The sequence below is a fragment of the Motacilla alba genome, chromosome 18 (genome assembly GCF_015832195.1).
Source record: "Motacilla alba alba isolate MOTALB_02 chromosome 18, Motacilla_alba_V1.0_pri, whole genome shotgun sequence".
NCBI lineage: Eukaryota > Metazoa > Chordata > Aves > Passeriformes > Motacillidae > Motacilla > Motacilla alba.
This window is the reverse complement of record NC_052033.1, coordinates 9,506,180-9,525,061: the sequence shown is the minus strand read 5'-3', so window position 1 is coordinate 9,525,061 and position 18,882 is coordinate 9,506,180. Positions and strand designations below refer to the sequence as shown.

At 43.6% G+C, this 18,882-nt stretch overlaps 1 protein-coding gene across 1 annotated transcript in view; it reads right to left on the bottom strand.

Moving 5' to 3' along the window:
- The window catches only part of GNA13 (G protein subunit alpha 13), a 29,774-nt gene continuing 10,892 nt past the window's right edge, over positions 1-18,882 (bottom strand). Inside the window, exons 3-4 of the mRNA XM_038157083.1 lie at positions 9,162-9,212; positions 1-4,751 (exon numbers count right to left, since the gene is read on the bottom strand). Of these exons, the coding sequence (XP_038013011.1) occupies positions 4,179-4,751; positions 9,162-9,212 (624 nt within the window). The 3' untranslated portion in view covers positions 1-4,178. The remainder of the gene's footprint in view (positions 4,752-9,161; positions 9,213-18,882) is intronic.

Sequence of the window (18,882 nt, the reverse complement as noted above, 5' to 3'; positions counted from 1 at the left end):
TGAGGCTGCATACGTTTATTCATCGTCAGTACTTTTGTACACAAGGCAAATATTAATAGCTGAAAGGCAACACTTTTGGAGAGTATGTACAGAGCAATGTACAAGCAAGAGTAAAGGTTTGAAACTGTGAATTGATTTAACCGTTTTATAAAAAAGAAGTGATGCTTTTTCTTCTAAGACCTCCCTTAGAAATAATTTATTGCCAATCTTAAACTAAAGCAAGGAGAGAAAAAAAAAATTTACAATAAAAAGTAGTCCCTGGAAAGTTTATAAAAAGTTAAACATATAAAATTGTAAGCCACAAACATTTATACAAAGCTAATACAAATCTTGGTTTTGTTAAAGATCTATGAGGTTGTTATAAAATATATTTTTACATAAAGGCTTCACATAAGGTAAGCTCTCACTGCTACTGAAAGCGCAGGAAAGCAGTTTTAAATAGTCTGCAATTCAACTTATTTTCAAGTACAACGCAAAGAAATTGCAAAATGGCACTGTATTGCAATGCTGTGTAATTAAAAACTACATTAATGGTACCATCAGAGAGACAAGACCTGTAAAGTGAACTGGTGAACCATTTGCAGGAGACTTCCCCAGGGTGTGGAACGGGAGTGGCGCTGGAAAATGAAAATGAACTTCTGCAACCGTGCTGCAGGAGGAACTGCCAGGGGCTCTGGGCACGGGGGACAGCTCGGGCTGGGATCCACCAGGACCCCCCAGCCACCCCACCACTCTGCTGGATAATGCTGAATGTAAAGCTGCTCACAAACAAGCCCCGTAAACAGCCTTTGAGATCAACTTGACTTTTTTTTTTTTTAAGAGCAGTTATTCTAGAGAAAGCTGAAGTTTCACACAAACTGATGGCTTAAGCTCCCATGTACAATATATATATATAAAAGAGTAACATTTTTAAAGCCCTGATGAACAGCCACAGTTTTTAGGTATCAATCATCTCAGCTGAACACTCTGCAGCAGGGAACAGTTGCTGAAACACCAATTTCACCTTCAAGTACAGCTTGTACAGGACAGTGGTTTATCTCCATAGGGTCAGTGATCTTTAGGACACAGCTCACTCCAGCAAAGAGAACTAAAGAATTTTGGGAAACTTGATTTTCTGGGACATTTCACTTTCTATCTGCTTTCCCACCTTCACTAGGAATCCATCCCAACCTTGTACCACAGACTGGTTTCCATGAGGAAGCTCCACTCTCAGCAGCAAACTGTAATTCTGCTTCTTTCAGGACAAAGCTCAGCCTGTCCAGAGCATCGACCCTTCAGCTCTTGCACCAGATTTGTGTCCTGCTATGAACAAATGACATGCAGGAACAAATCTAACAGGAAATACAACAGCCCAAGGTGTGCTCCGCTCAGGGAGGGCATGAGGAGTGAGCCTGAAGATGGACAAGGGGGTTGATTGGGGGTTTTTGGCTGCAGGGAACACAGGAACCATGTAAACAGGAACATCCAGGGGCGCTGCCTCACCCCTCTCACGCACTGGGAGTGGGAAACCCGAGTGATTGGACTCAGTTATTTCATTGAAACAATTCATTTCTGCCTGAGATTCATAGAGTGCTTTATCTCCCAGGGCCTACAAGTGACCCAGCACTGGGGTCCCCCTTGCTCTCTGACAGGCCCTGGGGTTCACAGGGAGAGTGATCTGAAAGGATTCAGAACAGGGATTTTTGTGGTGGTTCTGGGGAATTTCTCCCACTTTGGCCAAGGTCAGAAGTGCCCAGTGCCTTGGTGACCCTGCCTACATCCTTAGACTGACATCAGTTTCAAGGATCTTCAGTAAATTAACAGATTCCATTGACAAAAAAGTCATCAATACTTCACATAAATTAGTTTAGACAAATCCCTGGTACTTGCCCTATCATCCACTACCAGTCTTTAGTCTTTTCTGCAATCATCTGGTCTGACACCCTCCAAAGCACCTACTGCAGACCTCTCCAGATCAACTGTTTTAATCAGATTGAAGTGAAAAGACACTTGTTCAGACAACTGCCAGCAAAGGAAAAAACAACCCAACTCCTCCTCCTGTTGACAACCAAGGGCATGAATTTGTTCTCTGCTTTCCAAGACTGGACTTGGAGGCCACCAGAGGTTTGTGTCTGTTCTTGGAGCATTTATAGCCCAAAGGAGAACTTCTGCTCCCACCACAGGTGTGTTCTTCAGTCCTTCAAAGAGCCTCCCCAGCCTTTCCTGAGGTCTCTGCTTCATTCTCCTTCCTGAATTGCTCTGAATATAATCTGAACACACCAAATCAGAAATAATCCATGTCCAGTAGAGGCAAGTTCTACATTAAATATCCCCATCCAAGATTCTATTAACCCTCCTGACATCAGTGCTGCATCCAGACTTTAGGATTACGTTTAGATTCTGCACTGTGACTTCTCCCAAGCTCTTTTCAGAATTCTTTCCTCCCCCAACAGTGCCTGATGGCCAGAATCACAGACTAACCTATGACTATTCACTGGATGACATTAAAAAAATAGAGGTCTTTCAAAGCACCTAGCTAAATAAAAATACAATATTCCCCTTCTACCGCCAGGAGAACGAGGTACAGAGATGTTAATACAACTTACAATCACAGTAAGTAAAGGCTAAGTCCAGGAGACAGGCAGCTTTCCTATGTCCTGGCAGGGCCACTGCTCCCAGCAGTGACGCCACCGTGTCACCCCTGGCTCGTGGGATGAGAATAAAGAAGTATTCAAGGATTGGCCACCAGCACGATCCACAGGAATTGGCCAATTCCAAGGGGCAAAGTGGCAGCTGAACTGCCCACACCACTGTAGCCTGGGGGAAACGTGGCAGGGACACTGATTTTTATATCACAACCTCACTCTTTCTGCAGTGTGCCGTGGGGTACCTCAGGATTGCTTTATTTTTACTATTTTTCATTATTATTGTTATAATTTCTTCTTTTAATCACACGGCGATGCTGACAACTCCCCATGAAAAATTCAACAAAACTGCAAAAGGACTTTGGGTAAAATAGTCACAAGCAGCACTCTGGAAGATGCTGTGCAACATATTTGGCTCAAGTACACTTAGGATTGCTTAGACCCAACTGGGAAGTCTCAGAAAGAACCTCATCAGCTGAAGCACATTCTGCTGGGACAAGGTCTTCAATTTTTTCAGAAGAAAACATTCATCTGCACGGTGTCAGCTACACAAGGCCTCTGCTGGGAACTCATAAGGCCACTGAAAATGCCAGAGGAGGACAGAACGCAAGGAGGCACTTAGGTTTGCAAGTCCTTCTCTCCATCAGCAAATGCTCCTGACTCAGAGGAGGCACCCGGGAAGGAGGCAGGGAGTTCAAATAAACCAGTGCCAAGTTAAAGCGCTTCCAGAACAGGTGAGCCACAGGTAACATCTGCTACCTGCAGGTAACATCTGCTCGGTGAAGATAAAAAACGCAAGCTGGGCTTGCTCCCCCCTTCCCACACCAGAATGCCGAGAGGATTGATCAGAGTGCTCTGTGCTTTGCCATGGCTCCAGGACGTGGGGACGCCTCTGGAGCGAATCCGTGCACTGTGCCAACCATGAATCCCCCGTCACTGGACTCAGCACTTCCTGACAGACATGTCTGAAACTCCTCATTTCCCATCTTTTTGAAGCATCTCCTATTCCAACCCAATGCCATGATTTATACTTAAGCAGGAAGTACGTCACACCCAGGAAGGTGCTACAAAGAGATGATTCCAGCAAGGGATCTGATGGGATTTCTAACCAAAAACAGACCTGAGAAATCATAAGTCAGCTATGGTATCACAGTCTTCACAATGAAGTCAGATGTGAGAAGTTTCTTTCTCTCTCTCCCCCACCGCCTTAAATTACTGCCACAGTCTAATAATTGCAACAATTTCATTGACGTTTCGACTTGGAATTCTGGATTTTCTAGGATAATACACATGTTGGTAAAAGGTCAAATTTACCACTTTACAGGTAACTTAGACATAGGTCTGCTATAAAATTACAACTTGAGTCAACTTGAAGCTACACTGGAAGAGATTAAGCCTGAATTTCTGCAGAAATTGGCAATAATGTGTTCAGCAGCAGCTTTTAGCCACATATCAAGAAGTCTGACAGGATCTGGATTTCTCTACTCCTGCTGTAAACTTCTAGTTAAAAAACAACACACAAGAGTTACTGAAATAAACCAGTCTTTCTGCACATCACTGTAACATCAGCTGCTTGAGGTTGTCGTGCAGGATGGTATCCTTAACGTCACGGAAAACTAGCCGGATGTTCTCTGTGTTAATAGCAGTGGTGAAGTGGTGGTACAGGGGCTTCTGCTGCTGGTCCCGGCGTTTCGTGCGAAAACAATCCACCAGGAATTTCTGGACATCTGTTAAGCAGTGGGGATCCCCTTCAAACTCTGGGAAATAGTCTTTGATGCTGACTTTCTGTACTTTTTCCTCGAGCAAGTCCGTCTTGTTTAAGAAGAGGATGATGGAGACGTTGCTGAACACCCGGTTGTTGACTATGGTTTCAAAAATGTTCAGGGACTCCGTGAGGCGATTCGTCTGCCTGTCCTCCATGAGCACTTGGTCAAATTCACTGGAGGACACGAGGAACAATATTGATGTGACGCTGTCGAAGCACTCGAACCACCGCTTCCGCTCCGACCTCTGGCCGCCCACATCGACCATCTTGAAAGGGACATTTTTGATTTCAAAGTCGTACTCGTGAATCCCTTTGGTGGGCCTTCGTGCCAGCAGGATGTCTTGCTGTGAGGGAAGGTAATCCTAGAAATAAAGGAGAGTTTTGGGGTTAGGATGTGATAATAGGTATGGGCACAGCTGAGCTGCAGTGGAGAGAGCAGCTTGCATGGGAACAGGACGAGGTTTTCAATAAAAAGACATGGATGTGGATTTCCACGCCAACATCGGAGCTTTTGGGAAAGAGCTGGAGGCCAAAGCAGGAAACACACCCAATATTAAACCAGAACATGTACCCCAAAGAACTTAAGCTTTCCCTCTGCCACGTGACAAGGATCCATAACCAACCTCAGAGGTGAACCAGCAATTCCTCCTGCCAGTTTCCCTCATTCTGGATCACTTCCTGCTTCCTTCATTCCCTTCCCACAGCACTGGCTGCCAACACTCCAATGCAGCAAATGGGTTCTAAACCAGCTTTCTCAAACCAGTAACTGTGGGATATCCCACGCCAGCTGTGGGCTCTCCATTCCTCCCATGCTCTCCTGCAAAGTGCATGACTGCTTCCAGAAACAAACCAGCTGCTCCACTAAATAACTTTGAAGCAATCAATTATGCCTGAAAACTAAAACCTAAGCAACTTCCTGTGTTTGTGCCATGCAGCTTTGCACCCTGCTGGATCACTGCAAACTGGTGAGCTCACTCTGCCTGGCTTTGCCCAAAATTTACTGTGCAGTGAGTAGAACAAGGGAAAAAACAGAGCTGGGGACAGCAGTGCCTTTCCAGCCTGGGGGGCACAGACAGCTGTATCCTGAAGTTCTCCAGCCCACCTTTCCCCCAGAATTTAAGAGGCATTCCAGAGACTATTTTTTTTTAAATTGTTATATGAACATCATCAGTGGATGCAGATGAAGAGGAATTCTTATTAGTCAGCTTTTGACAGCATGAATCCAACACTCGGATTGGGGATTTCTTCATTCCCAGAATTACACTTTGGTCTATGGTCCAAGGCTTCCTGTTATCTGCAAAGTGCATCTCTACCACACAGCTGCCTGTGCTGGACTTTAAAACCTTGTTGTTCACTTGTTATGGAAACTCTTCCTCATATTTTTCCAGCATTCCTCACCCTTTCAGAGAGCGCTATTTAGGTTTTGGAATTTCAGTCTCTTGTTAAAAAGTGAATGATCTATGATCTTCCTTTGACAGCGCCAGTTCCCACACTTGGAGCTTTTATAAAGACGTGTAAGAGCAAGGTTCAGAAAGTCTGATTCAACCAGTCGCTGGGTGGGGGAACAGGCACACAGCACCATGGCAATTTCAGTACTTGTATCCCACGTTTAAGGCAGCTGGGCAAGCTCAAACCACAAAAATAAAATTTAAAAATCATGAAGTGAGGGCAACATTTCAAAAAGATCACTTTGCTTTACCGTGTAAGTTCCAAAGTGAAACCAGAGAGAGAGGGCTTTGTCTGAACTCTGGGTTCCTTTTCCAGAGCTGCCCATGACTAAGGCTCTGATTTTTATCGTGGCACAAATTACAAAGCAGCTCTGAAGCACAGGCTCCCCACCCTGCAGCCTTTGCTGCAGCACTGTACACAGCCAAACCCCACAGCACCAAAATCTGGTGAGGAGAATTCCTAAAGCAACATCAAGTTCCCTCCAAACTGACCCAAAGAGGTGCTGCACCCCCTAGTGTGATTAATGGACAACTTTAAAGGGTGATAAGACTTTTCCCTTTGTTAAATGCATCTTGGGTTTTTCCTACTGAAATGAGAGAGAGGAGAACAATCAGCCAAAGCAGGGCAGGGACTGTATGAAATGTCACTGGGCAGATGTGAAGGGATTTTGAGCAAAGCTGACTGTCAACATGTGGGCAGGAGTGTCACAGGTTCAACACTCACTCCAGCTTCCAAATGGGAATGTATATTCTTCTGTTTTTTAGTCTCAGCTTCTCAGAACAAAAGCAACGAGTCTTAGGAAAGCTCAGGAGTTACTGAAATTATTAAATTATATAAATGAATAAAACCAACTAATATAATAGGCAAAGCCACATGCACCTTCAATATTGAAACAAGGGCACAAAGCAAACTCTCCTGGGAGTCGGCCTGTAATGTTTGTTCAGTAAAGCTTTCCAGAACAAGCTTATCCCCGGAATTCCTGACAAATTCCCTCTCAAGTACTATTAGTCATTGAAAATTCCTTCCACACTTGCAGCCACTAAGAGAATCCTTTCCAGTGCTTTCTACTTCTACATTCTACCAGGGAACTGGGTATCTTTAGGGTCCCCTCCAACCCAAACCACTCCGTGTATTATCCTGGATATTGGCTACTCTGATCCAACAGGCAGCAAATGAGGGCTCTGCGAGTTCAGTGCTGGTATCCAGCCACCTTCTGGCTACAGGAGACCAAACACAACTCCTCTCAGGAACCCTCCCAGTAGTTTATACCTCTTTCTGAAGGACAGTTAGGTTTTCTCCCTCATGTCCAGACCCTTGGAATACAAGCAGCTTGCCCCTGTCTCAGTGCTGATCCCATTCTCCATGTCTGAAGACTGCAGCACCAGGTGAGTATTTTCCTTGGATGGCACTCAGTATCACTGTCCAAGTTCTTTTAATGTTTTCCCATTGTCAATAAGTGTTTTTCCCTCAAGCATTCTCACATTGACACTGATTTGGAACACGTGCTTTCTTCCTGATTTTCCTATCTCCTTTCCTCAAATTCACTGCACTCTGCTTCTTCTAAAGGAGTTCCTTTGGTTATCAGCAGCTCTTTTGGCTATCACATCACTGTTTGCCTAGCTCAAATTACAATTTAAGGCATGACTAAGATCCAATCACAAGATGGAAAGCCAAGTCCCTCCGTGAGGTATTTTGGATACATAGAGTCTGCACTGGCAGTTGAAATAGCAACACACAGTTGCAAGGAATCCAGGAGATCCCACGCATGTCTGCCTGTCAGATACTCTTATTCTGCTGATCTGATTAAATCTGAACATTAAGTTCTTTTCCCTCAGTGCTGTTATCAGCTCCCTTTTGGCAAGAGGCACGTGAATTGCAGATCTATGTGCTTATAAGCAATTTAGCTGCAAGTCAGCCCAGTTGCATCAGATAAGAACAAATACTTTTATTTACAATTTGGGGAAGCAATCATTAAACAATCTTCCATATAGATAAGAACAAACCAGAACCACCTATCAAATCTTTCACTAACAAAACTCAGCTAGTGCTTTTTAGCTCATAGATGTAACATTTTTTACAACAGCAGATCCTGATGAGTCCCTCTGATTCTCAACACCATTGGTCCAACCTGAAGCCAGAAAAGCTGCAATTCACAGCACTGCCACAGGAACATCAGACCTGCAGTAAGTGTGTTTATGTATAAGAATATTAAAAAACCCAACTGCTGACCATGTTTCACACTTGAATCAAAGAATGGACCAAAGTTTCTCCACAAAGAACTTTGAAATGGAGCTGCAAAACTCTATCCAATATTGCTGGGGAAAAATCCAAGCCCTTTGAAACTGAAAGGCAATGGATTCAAAGACCATGAGAAATCCACCACAGGCAGAGAGTTCAGCAGCTCATTAGAGCCAGTGCAGTTCCCCTCCTAAGTGCAAGGAGAGACCAAATATCTCCACCAAATATCTTCATATCTGGAGACCAAATCCAAATTCAGAGACCAGGTGCTGGAGTTCTCAAGCCAGAGATCTGGGAAGCACAATGACCACCAGGGCTTTAGTTAGAACAACGACAGTTCAAAGCAGAAAAACAGTCTGGCTTAAAATTCAATCTGTTAAAAACAAAAATGAAATTAAGCATGATGTAACAGGGTTTCACTGAAGTGGTTTGGATTCCTTCATTTGTTACCATCAGCTGGGAATGACCATGGAGAAACTGTCTCCCCACAGAGACACAGCTCAAGCACCATATTAAAACTCCTGTTTTAAAGGCAGCTTTTCCACATGCCATTCCTGCAATCCACAACTGATGAGCATCAGCAGATACCTTCATTATTCAAGTGCTAATTAACAGTTCTATAAAAAAGTATTCTACAGAATGTTCAGGTTTTTCTCCAGAGAAAAGAGACTTTATTCTTTACTGTGTTTAGGTTAAAGTAGATATTCCTGGAAGGTACCACTGACTTGTGACTGATTTAACTCAAGAGTTCCTAACTGGACATGTAACCCCATACCCAGTTGTTTTTTAGATGTCATTTAGTCTTGAAAAGCTACTTTAACAGTCTCCTGCCTGGCCAAGCATTTGTAACTTGTTTTTGGTTCGATTTTGACAGATGGTTTATTTCCAGAAAGTCTCCTGGCCCCTGCACTGCCCTGTGTTTTTGACATGTCAGTGATGAACTGCTGAGATAATGCGACAGTCCGAGTTAACCAAAGATAAAGTCATTGGAGTAGACACTAATTACATTTCATCTATTTAAAACCCAGAGATCACAAAGACTACTTAAAACTCAAGACTGGAAAGAAAAATAAAAAAGGACTTACTTGTTCTCCAAGTTTATCCAAGTTGTCCAAGAAATACTTTACAGATTCCCCCTAAAAACAAATCAAACAGTTATTTAAATAAGCGACATCCTTGATCCCAATAGTTTACATTCTGAAGTCCAGACAATTTATCAGAAACCTACATTTAAGCATTGTAAGCTTTAATCACTGCCCTTTTTAAAAGCAGCTATCTTAAGAACACAACTGATGATTTATTCTTAAGCCAGTTAATATTTAAGCTTAAAAGCATAAAAGGCACTTTTATAATAGTCACATTCTTTCCAAGTTTAGATTTGATAAATAAATCCAAGTGTTACCCACAGGGAGCATCAATGAAGCAGCCACACCTTCGCTCTGAAAAGAAACATTCAATTCCTCTGAGGCTTAGCAGTGTGCACACACAGGCACTCGGGTGCAGGGATTAACCACCAGAGAAAGTTCATTTCTACCTCAGTGCCACAGGACTCGTGCCCAGGTACTTCCCTGGAGCACAGCGAGCGATGAGCAGAACACGGGATGAAAACCACAGCACACAAAGCATTTGACTCGAGTTTCCCATCAGACACCAAGCTGGACCAGAACACCTTACTCTGAGTGATGAGCAGAGCTGCTGGGCATGACACCACATTTCCTACCCAGGTTTATCTTCTGGATTCAACTCATCCCTGTCCTGGCAAAGGGTAACTGCAGTTTTTAATCTCTCCAGTAATGCAGAACCACAGATTTTTTCATGGTAAACCTGAACCACAGTCAACCCTGCAGAACTCCATCAGGGGGCTGGATTAAGGAGGAATTCTGCCATGGATACTGTTGCACCTGAGTTCACTTGCAATGGGAATGTACTGATGGAATTGACTGCAGAGGAAAGTACCTTTTTAAGGTTCTCAGCATCCTCACAGAAGCACAGATCTGCTTCCTTTTGGAAACTCTTAATTACCAGCTGTAACTTACTCATTTTACAGTAAGTGCAGGAAAGAAACCACCTGTGTTTTCACTCTGCAGGTGGAAGAGCAGGAATTCTGTCTGAGCTTTCTTGATGAGAAAATCAAACAGCATCTGAGACCAGGGTGACTACACCTAATCCGGACAAGTGAATTAGGACAGGAGCTACACCCTGATAATGACTTCCCCTCACTTCAACCTGAGCTCTGCAAGCTTATCTAGGGAGAATATAAACCTCACTATTCAACTGTGTCATCTAAGCATCTACTCTGAACAGAGTAAGGTAAATAAAGGCCAAAGAGGGGTCTGGCAGACACATCAGCAAGGTACCTTTGCAAGTTTTCCAGGCACTAGAATAAGTTACATAATACAAGTAGATGCCACACCTTGAAGTGTGCAATTTGAACATCAGTGTTTAATGAGGCAAAACTGGGGCTCTGGTTGGAACATGCCTCGTGCTCGACACACCTGCAGGGAGAGAGCCCAGCACACCTCTACTGCCTCACTGTACCTCCTGTTTGGCTCAGCTGTCCTGATTTTCTCAGGGGTGACAAACTGCAGCAGGAACAGCATTTTAGTAGCACACAGCAACAACTGCTTGCAATGATAGCAGTATTGTATCTTTTCCATCACCTGTTCTAGCCTCAATCCTCTAAGGAAGGTATGCAGGGAAGAGCACTCCTATTTCACAGAAAATAAACAACTTTGATGCATGAATCCATCAAGCTTCCCAAGAAGGAGTAACAGGATCAGAATTCAGGCCAAGTGCTAAAGCCACTGTCTGTAGCTGATTACTAAGGCAAAATAAAATTTAAGGTCAGATTTAATTTCTTTTTTAGGTGCCAATAGGAGCTGGCAACCTTTCCTTCCCCACAGGGCTGGCTACATAGCAATGAGGCAGATTTCAGACTCAATAAATGCAGGTGTTTACTCTGGAATACCTGGGCTCAGAGGCTGAAATTGTGTGTGTGTGTGCATACAAACATGCATCTCAATCTTAGACAGCTTTTAATACGACTTACAGCAATATGCACTCCCTAAAGAAGCATTAACTCTGCACTTAATGTGGAAGTTACTACCTCTCCTCTAAGTCCCAGGGCTTACAGCTACTGCAATGCACAGAGCAGTTGGAGCAGACAAGCAAACCACAGCCTGGAAAGGTCACAAAACATCCCCACAGGCAGCTTTCCAAAAGAGGGGATTTCCTGAAATCACAAATGCAAAACACACAGGCCTGCAGCGACAGCAACACTCCAGAGCCACCCATCCAACAGCAAAGCCACTCAGGGAGCACCGAGATGCCAGCTCCACTTCTGGGCTGTCACCTGTCAGAGTCAATGGCACACGAACATCAAGGTGGCCAGGCTGAAACTGAAGAGACTGAACTCTTAAATGCCTCAGTTACAACATAACCCAGCTCATTAAGCAGGGACATTCCAGCTTCCCTCCTCCACACCGTGGGCTCAGCTGCTTGGGCTCTCCCCTCATAAAAATCTGTTCAGACAGCAAGTGCTGTGGACATGACTCAGCTCTGGAACCAAGGACAGAAGTTGTTCATTCACTGTTTTTTACCCATCTGCATACCAATTAAAAACCTAGAACAGCTTCAAGCTCATCATCTCCCATCCCACTCCAGCCACCCATCCATACCACACAGCCACAAGCCAGGGCCCTGACCAGTGGTAATTTTCTGTCTGCCCTGGACATGTTGCTATCAGGCTGAGCTCTGCTAACTACAGACACTCTTGAGCAGCAAACTACCTCACTGAACAGATCTTTATCAGAATGCACTACTGGAGAACCAGAGAGTTTTGACCCATTTACACAAGCTTCAAAGAGGCAGCATTACAAAGCAGCCAAGCTTCAATCCCTTCCCAAAGAGTGTAGGTTTTTTTATTTTATCCAATAATGAAGAGAAACACATTGAAAAACTCAGCACACAACAACTAAGGAAAGCTTTAATGGCACCTATTTTTAAAAATCAGTTAGAAAAGGACCCATTCACATCCCTGTACAACAACAGCCCCAAAGACAGCTTCTGTGTCAGGCTGCTTTTTCTTGTAGAGAGAGAACCAGACCCCACTCAGTAAATCCATGACAGTGACCATATTTAAATAGCTGCATGCAACAGCTATCACCTAAAATTTCCTTTCTGACGAACTGTAAACTCTCTGGTTTACCCAAGATGACTAGAAAAAAGAAACTGGGTTTCCCCACTCGGTCCCGCTAATGCCAGTGTGGCTCACCATGTCCAGCCCTGCCACGAGGCTGCTCAGCAATCAATCTGTGGTGTCACACCACAAAGGAGCCACACCAAGGGCAAAATCTAGACAGAAATGAGAAACTGAAGGATCTGCCCCCATTAAAACCCCCACAGTTCTCCATTACACTCCTGATGTCTTCACACCCACATTCTGTGAGTACATAGGACGGAAATTTAAAGATTAGCTAAAAATACAGTGATGTCCCCAGGACAGGAAGGACCTTGACCTGTTGGAGGGAGTCCAGAGGAGGCCATCAAGTTGACTGCAGAGATGGAGCACCCCTCCTACAAGGAAAGGCTGAGAGAATTGGGAACGTTCAGCCTGGAAAAGGGAAGACTTTGGGGTCACCTAACTGTGGCCTTCAGTACCTGAAGGAAGCATAAAGAAAAGGTGGAAACACTATTTACAAGGGTCTGCAGTGAGAGGACAAGGGGCAATGGCTTCACACTGACAGAAAGAAGGTTTAGATTGGTTATTAGGAAGAAATTCTTTACTTTGAGGATTCTGTGGCACTGGCACAAGTTGCCCAGAGCTGTGGATGCTGCATCCCTGGGAACGTTCAAGGCCAGGTGTGACAGGGCTTGGAGCAACCTGGGATAGTGGCAGGTGTCCCTCCACACCATTCCATGTTCTGTGTGACAGTCTCAAATCAGTCCCAGACTGATTTCAAATGCAGATGAACCCTGTGAAGTCATTTGTACAGTTGAGCAGTTTGGAAATGCAAATCTCTGCAGGCTGCAGTGACACTGCAGGAACCAGCCATGCCATGAACCCAACTCACGGCCTGCCCACCCCCCTCTCCTGCACCTCAAGCGCAGCCCAAAGATGCCAACACAAGGACAAAACCCAGCACAGGCTTGGGCACACATCTCAAATGAATACTGAGGTACTGCAGTAAGCAAACTTCTCGAGCACACCCCAATACAGCAGAAGGAACAACCCACACATCAGCTTCAAAGACCTTCTGGAGTTCCAGGAGGGTGCTCCGGCAGTTTTAAACTTTATTGTTGGATTTTGAAGCAGTCCCTTTTGAATGCTTGAGAAAGATGCCCTGTTTTGTTCAGACGGAATATACACGTCTCAGCTGTGGCCCTTCAGCCTCCTCCTGATTCAGAAGTGCATGTAAACCACAGGAAGTTGACTGTTAAGTAACTTTATTCATAACTGTCAACTATTCCATTTTCAGAAAGGTTTGAGTCAAAGCAGCCTGTGTCTCCTGGAGCCCTGGGATCCTCCCTGAGAGAGCCAAGCCACTTCATCATGAATGTACAAGAAAACACTGAAATCTTCCTCCTGTCAAGGTGACTGACACAACAGCTTCCCCTACAACTCTGCATTTAACTACATGTTAAATGAATTATCTCCAGTTCTATAATTCATCCTTTTTACTAAGACATTTTACAAATTCATTCTTTTTACAAAGCAGAGGTGGTCATTTAGTTGTAGGCCAACACCTGCTGGTGTGGTCATCTGCAGTAAACCAGAGCAAGTACCTTTCCTAAGCAAAACACAGCACAAAGATCACTGTCTGGTTACTGCCTAAAGCAAACTAACCACAAAAATAGTTTTGGGGAGGGAAGAGGAAAAAAAACCAAAAACCTACATGAAATACACACCAGATGAACACATCTTTTAAACCCAGGAAGCACCAATTTATTTGGTTTCCATGAAAACAATGTCAGCAATCTAAATATGATTTGTTGAAACCTTAGCATAGCCAAATGGCTTTTTAGCTCTTCAAGGGGATCAGGGACACTGCATTTTTTCCACTAGCAATTGCTTAAAAAAGAAAAAAGAGATAGAGAAAAAGCATCAAATAAAGATTTAGTCATCACAAGGTTTAAAGAAAGAAACAATTTATCAAACCATCTAGGTTTGGCTGCAAGTTCAGTGGAACATACTGAACTGACAAGGCTTATTAAGTGTCTGAAATAATAAATGTGATACTTTAAGAAAATAGGAGATATAGCTTAGTAGCTCTATATTAGAACTCTAAGAACCACCAAACATTTTCTCTTCCTGACCTTACTTGAATTTCTTGAAAAAGAGAAACAAATATTTCCTATTTTATTTAATTAAAAACCCACAAAAAACACTAGAAACAAAAACACCACCAAAAATAAGCTTTTTTACAAGCCTAGTTTAGAATAAGAACAGGTAATTGCAGTGTTTTTAGGCTGGTGTGTACATGCCTAAATATGCAAACCAAACCATCCAAAACTCTGGAGAATCAGCTTGAAGGAAGATGATGGAGACATAAGAAGAGTCTAAAATTCCTGCATTTTACAGCACCCTAGTAATGCTTACAGCACACACTTCATTATGTACAGGGTGTTTTTCTGTTAGGGCTTAATCCAGGAAAATCCATATCTGAGGATTTTGGCAAAGGAAAGAATCTCTTTTTTTTTCCTTGCCACCCCACCCTAAGCTGATTTAAAAGAAGACTGAGTACAAATCAATAGTGCTGCCACTGAAGTTCTGGCAGATGTCTTCTGAAATGACAGCAATAAACAGAGGGATAATGAATGGAGAAACGTTTCAATCAAATCAATCAATGCAGATTCCCAGAGGAAGGGAGATTAGAGGGCACGACCTCCTCCACCCAAACAGGGAATACGAGGGAGATGATCCATGTGATGTATTTATGCCATAAATGCATATCCTAATTACATGAACGAGCTCAAATCCTCATGTCTCTTGATTGTTACAGCAGCAGGTTTAACCACGTCTCATGTCACGACATTCAACTGGTTTGGTCTCTTTTGCTGGTCTCACACTTGGAGGTAAATGAAACAATCGTGGTTCCTTCACAGCTTTCAGGTTTCTACAATTTCTCTTTCCAGTCACTCCTCCCAGTGCTTTTTGATGAGGATTCCTCTTTCAAAGATGCCCCAGTCAACAGACTAGGACAAAACTTCCCCACATTCATACCTATAACCTGTTTACTCAAGGAACTAAAGTTTAAAAATACACTTTCCCTGTTTTACAGCAGCAATCCAGCAACTTGACTGGTCTCTCCTAAAGTGAAAGTGTTTTTATTTCTGAATTGCCACTCCATACTCTAATACTTGATTTAACACTCACTCTCCAAGCAGTATTAGCAGCATTCTGGAAGTTTACAATAAGCATATACAAGAGCTATTTTTTAATAATGGTGCTGAAGGTATTTGGGGGAAAAAGCCCAGGTAAGCAGCAGTATATTTACTTCCCAAATTGCAAATCGGGGTAAAAATATTTGAGTGTGCACTAACACAAAATACAATTCCCTGTGATAGGTTTCCTTTCTCTGAGTGTTCATCACGGCCAAAGCACAGCAGTCCCCGTCTATGCCCGCATGAGCATTACTGTGGCCATGTGCAGAGCAGCCAAGTGTTCCATGTGAAACTAATCCCAAACTCTCCAAAAGCCAAGGGGCAAACTGCTGGAAAATGGCACTGCTGCCTGTGGAAGCATCGATGGAGCAGCCTTACGAGGGCTGTGTCACCATCTGCTAGTACAAGCTGGGGTCACGATGGTTCCTTAACTGATCTCAGAGTGCAAAAGGGGAAACTGCTTTTTCTGTACGTGTGAATTTGGACTGTCTGGGAAGGAAGGGACAACTTGAAGTAACTAAGCAGAACCTCCCAGGCGGATTTTGTCTCTTCACCCGCCCAGCAGCAGACGGTCTCTTAGAGGCTGAAGCACAGACAGTGTGTGTCAAGACCAGACATCTCACATCTCCCAGCTTCTTTCTCTCCAGCTCAACCATTTGAATAGCCATTTAAACCTGATCTGCCCATTCCCAGAGATAAAAGCCAGCACATTGGGATTAATTCCTGTTTCTTTGCAAGAACAGAGAGTTCAGACACAGTTGCTGATACAGAGTACAAAATAATGCTGCTCCTCATCAATCCACATCACAAATGCGTCACAGCTCGGGCCAGCTCTCAGAGCTCAGACCCATTTCCCCTTTCCAGCGCTCGCTGCGTGCGGCCCGAGCCGTGTTTGCCTTTTTTCAGAGCCATCAGAACTGCGTCACGCGGGGTAGAAGTGAAACCTGCCTCGTGTTTGGTCCCACAAACTCAGTATCTGTCCTAAAAAAAACCAAAGGTTCAAGTCCTGACTCATAGAAGCCATCTTTTGTAAAACCTTTTGGTGGCAGAGCAGAAATCTGTGTTTGCAACAGCTGGATCACTTTGGCTGGAGGGTGCTCCACTCCAAAAGCACCAAGAGGAGTCAGCCCAAGTTTATTTCATGAGTGACATTTTTATCTTGCATAACGGTATTAACAAAGAAAGGTGAAGGGGTTTAAGAAGGGGTTTAACCCAATAATATCCCTTTAATCTATTATCCCCTATTTACCATGTAATCCAATTAATCCATAATTCTCAAAATGTGGATAACAAATGGAGGGAGACAGAGCACGCCAACCTGAGGGCCTGCACTGTGACACCCGGGCAGCACCTGCAAGCTGGGGACATCTGCCATACCCTGGGAGTGACAGAAGGATGTCACCAAGGCAGCCTGGAATTAAATACTCCAAACAAGGCTCTAGCATCAGCTGCTGCTCCTTCTTGCACCCAGCTCAGCAGTGCTCTCCCTTCCAAGAGCCAGACACACAACTCACACCCAGGATGTCTCCCACAGTAGAGCATTTACACACTTTCATATATACCATGCCACTCCAATTAAAATAACTAAAACATGATTGAACTCTAAAAAGAAGTTAATCTGCACACCAGTATACCACAGAGCAAACTATTCCAGTTTTCAATTACTCTCCCAAGAGGGAAGAAATCCATTTCAGTTTTCTTAGTTAGGTATCCCTCCCCTCTCCTGGTGGAATTTAATTGCTGAATTCTTAATTGCTCAAAAATATGCAAAGTCACTACAGCTTTTAGGTAGGAAACAGCATTCCACTAAAGCCTACAAAACTACAATTTCTTCACACCAGGCATTCTGCTATTGTATTTCTAATTCTGAAAGACTGCTTGGAAACCAGGATGTGACATATTCTAGAGACAGCTTCCAGCAATTAAAAACCCTCAGAGTCCACAGCATCGATCCTGAAATTAAGAAATTCTTCCCTGTGAGGTCCTGGCACAGGTTATCCAGAGAAGCTGTGGCTGGCCCACCCCTGGAATGTCCAAGGCCAGGCTGGACAGAGCTTGGAGCACTCTGGGATAGTGGAAGGTTGGGAGAGGAACAAGATGAGCTTTAAGGTTCCTCCATCCCAAAGCATTCTGTGATTCCATGATTTTCCTTAGGATCACCGTGCCTTCAAATAGGAAGCAAACTCAAGGTTGTTGCAGCCCCTTCTGGAGATCAGAGCCAGGCTGAGGAACACATGAACTGGCACATGGAACAACCACAGACCCAGAGCATCCAACCAAAAGGCTGCTGCTTGCCAGAACCTGAACAGAAATTAATCCATGAAAGCAAAGATCAGGTGAACTTTGTTTCTTCAAAGGTCTTTTTACTCCTTCCCTAAGTATTTACAATCCAAACTCTTCTTCCACAGTTTACTTTAGGAAGGACACCAATACCTTGCAGAAGATTTTCAAATTTCATTGATGAAACCAATCCTCCAAGGCCCAGAACACACAGACCTAGAAATCCTATGAAAACATGCACTGACCAAGGAGAAACTGCCACCTCCCAGTTACTATTTACACTCCGGGCAGCATCTCTATAAACCTCAGATGTTTTGCACACAAAACAGACTGGAACCAGCCTGTAAACATTTGCTCCTCTTTCAGAGCACTGACCCACTGGCTCCATGACTTCATGTGTTTGCAACTCCAACTGCATTTAATCTAATGCTGGAGCAGTGGTGAGTCTGCAAATCTGCCATCCATCATTTAGAGCTTCACTTGCTTCCAAGTTGTACAAGACCAGCAAAGGCTCCCAAAAGCATGACAAATATTTGGCATATGGAAATGGATCAGCACTAAAACTGGCCACACTGAACTTGAAGATGCTTGAAAAGTCCATTATTGCATAAACTCTGCACTAAATCAAAACATTTCAAAATCAGAGCCCTGAACTGGATCCCAATGCATTTCTCTAGGATTCAGTTTTAAAGTACATTTGGTTCCTATTTCAGCCTCATGAGAAATCCAGATGACCAAATGCTTTTTAGTTCCTTCCTCTGTCTCAATTAGAAGAATCCATTTCAATTAAGTTCTGGTATTTCTGTTTGCAGCCAGTGATGCACTCATAAACCAGCTCTCGTTCCAAGCTGACAAGATCCTGTGTGAATTTACTGGGCCTAGTGAAAGATCTACCTTATCATTAGCTGAATATTGGTGTTTTTAAAAACTACTAAAAGTTGTGTCTGAAAGACTCAAAGTAACAGTGAAGTACACAAGACTCCCTAAAGAGCACCAAGAGGCTGAAAGCATTTCGTGTCACTTGTAGAATTTCCTACCATGAATTTACTAAAACTAGAAAGAAACACAAATTAATTACTAGAGCAACTATGTAACTTTGCTACTGAACCAATTGAGTCCCAATACCATCCACTTGTAAAATTT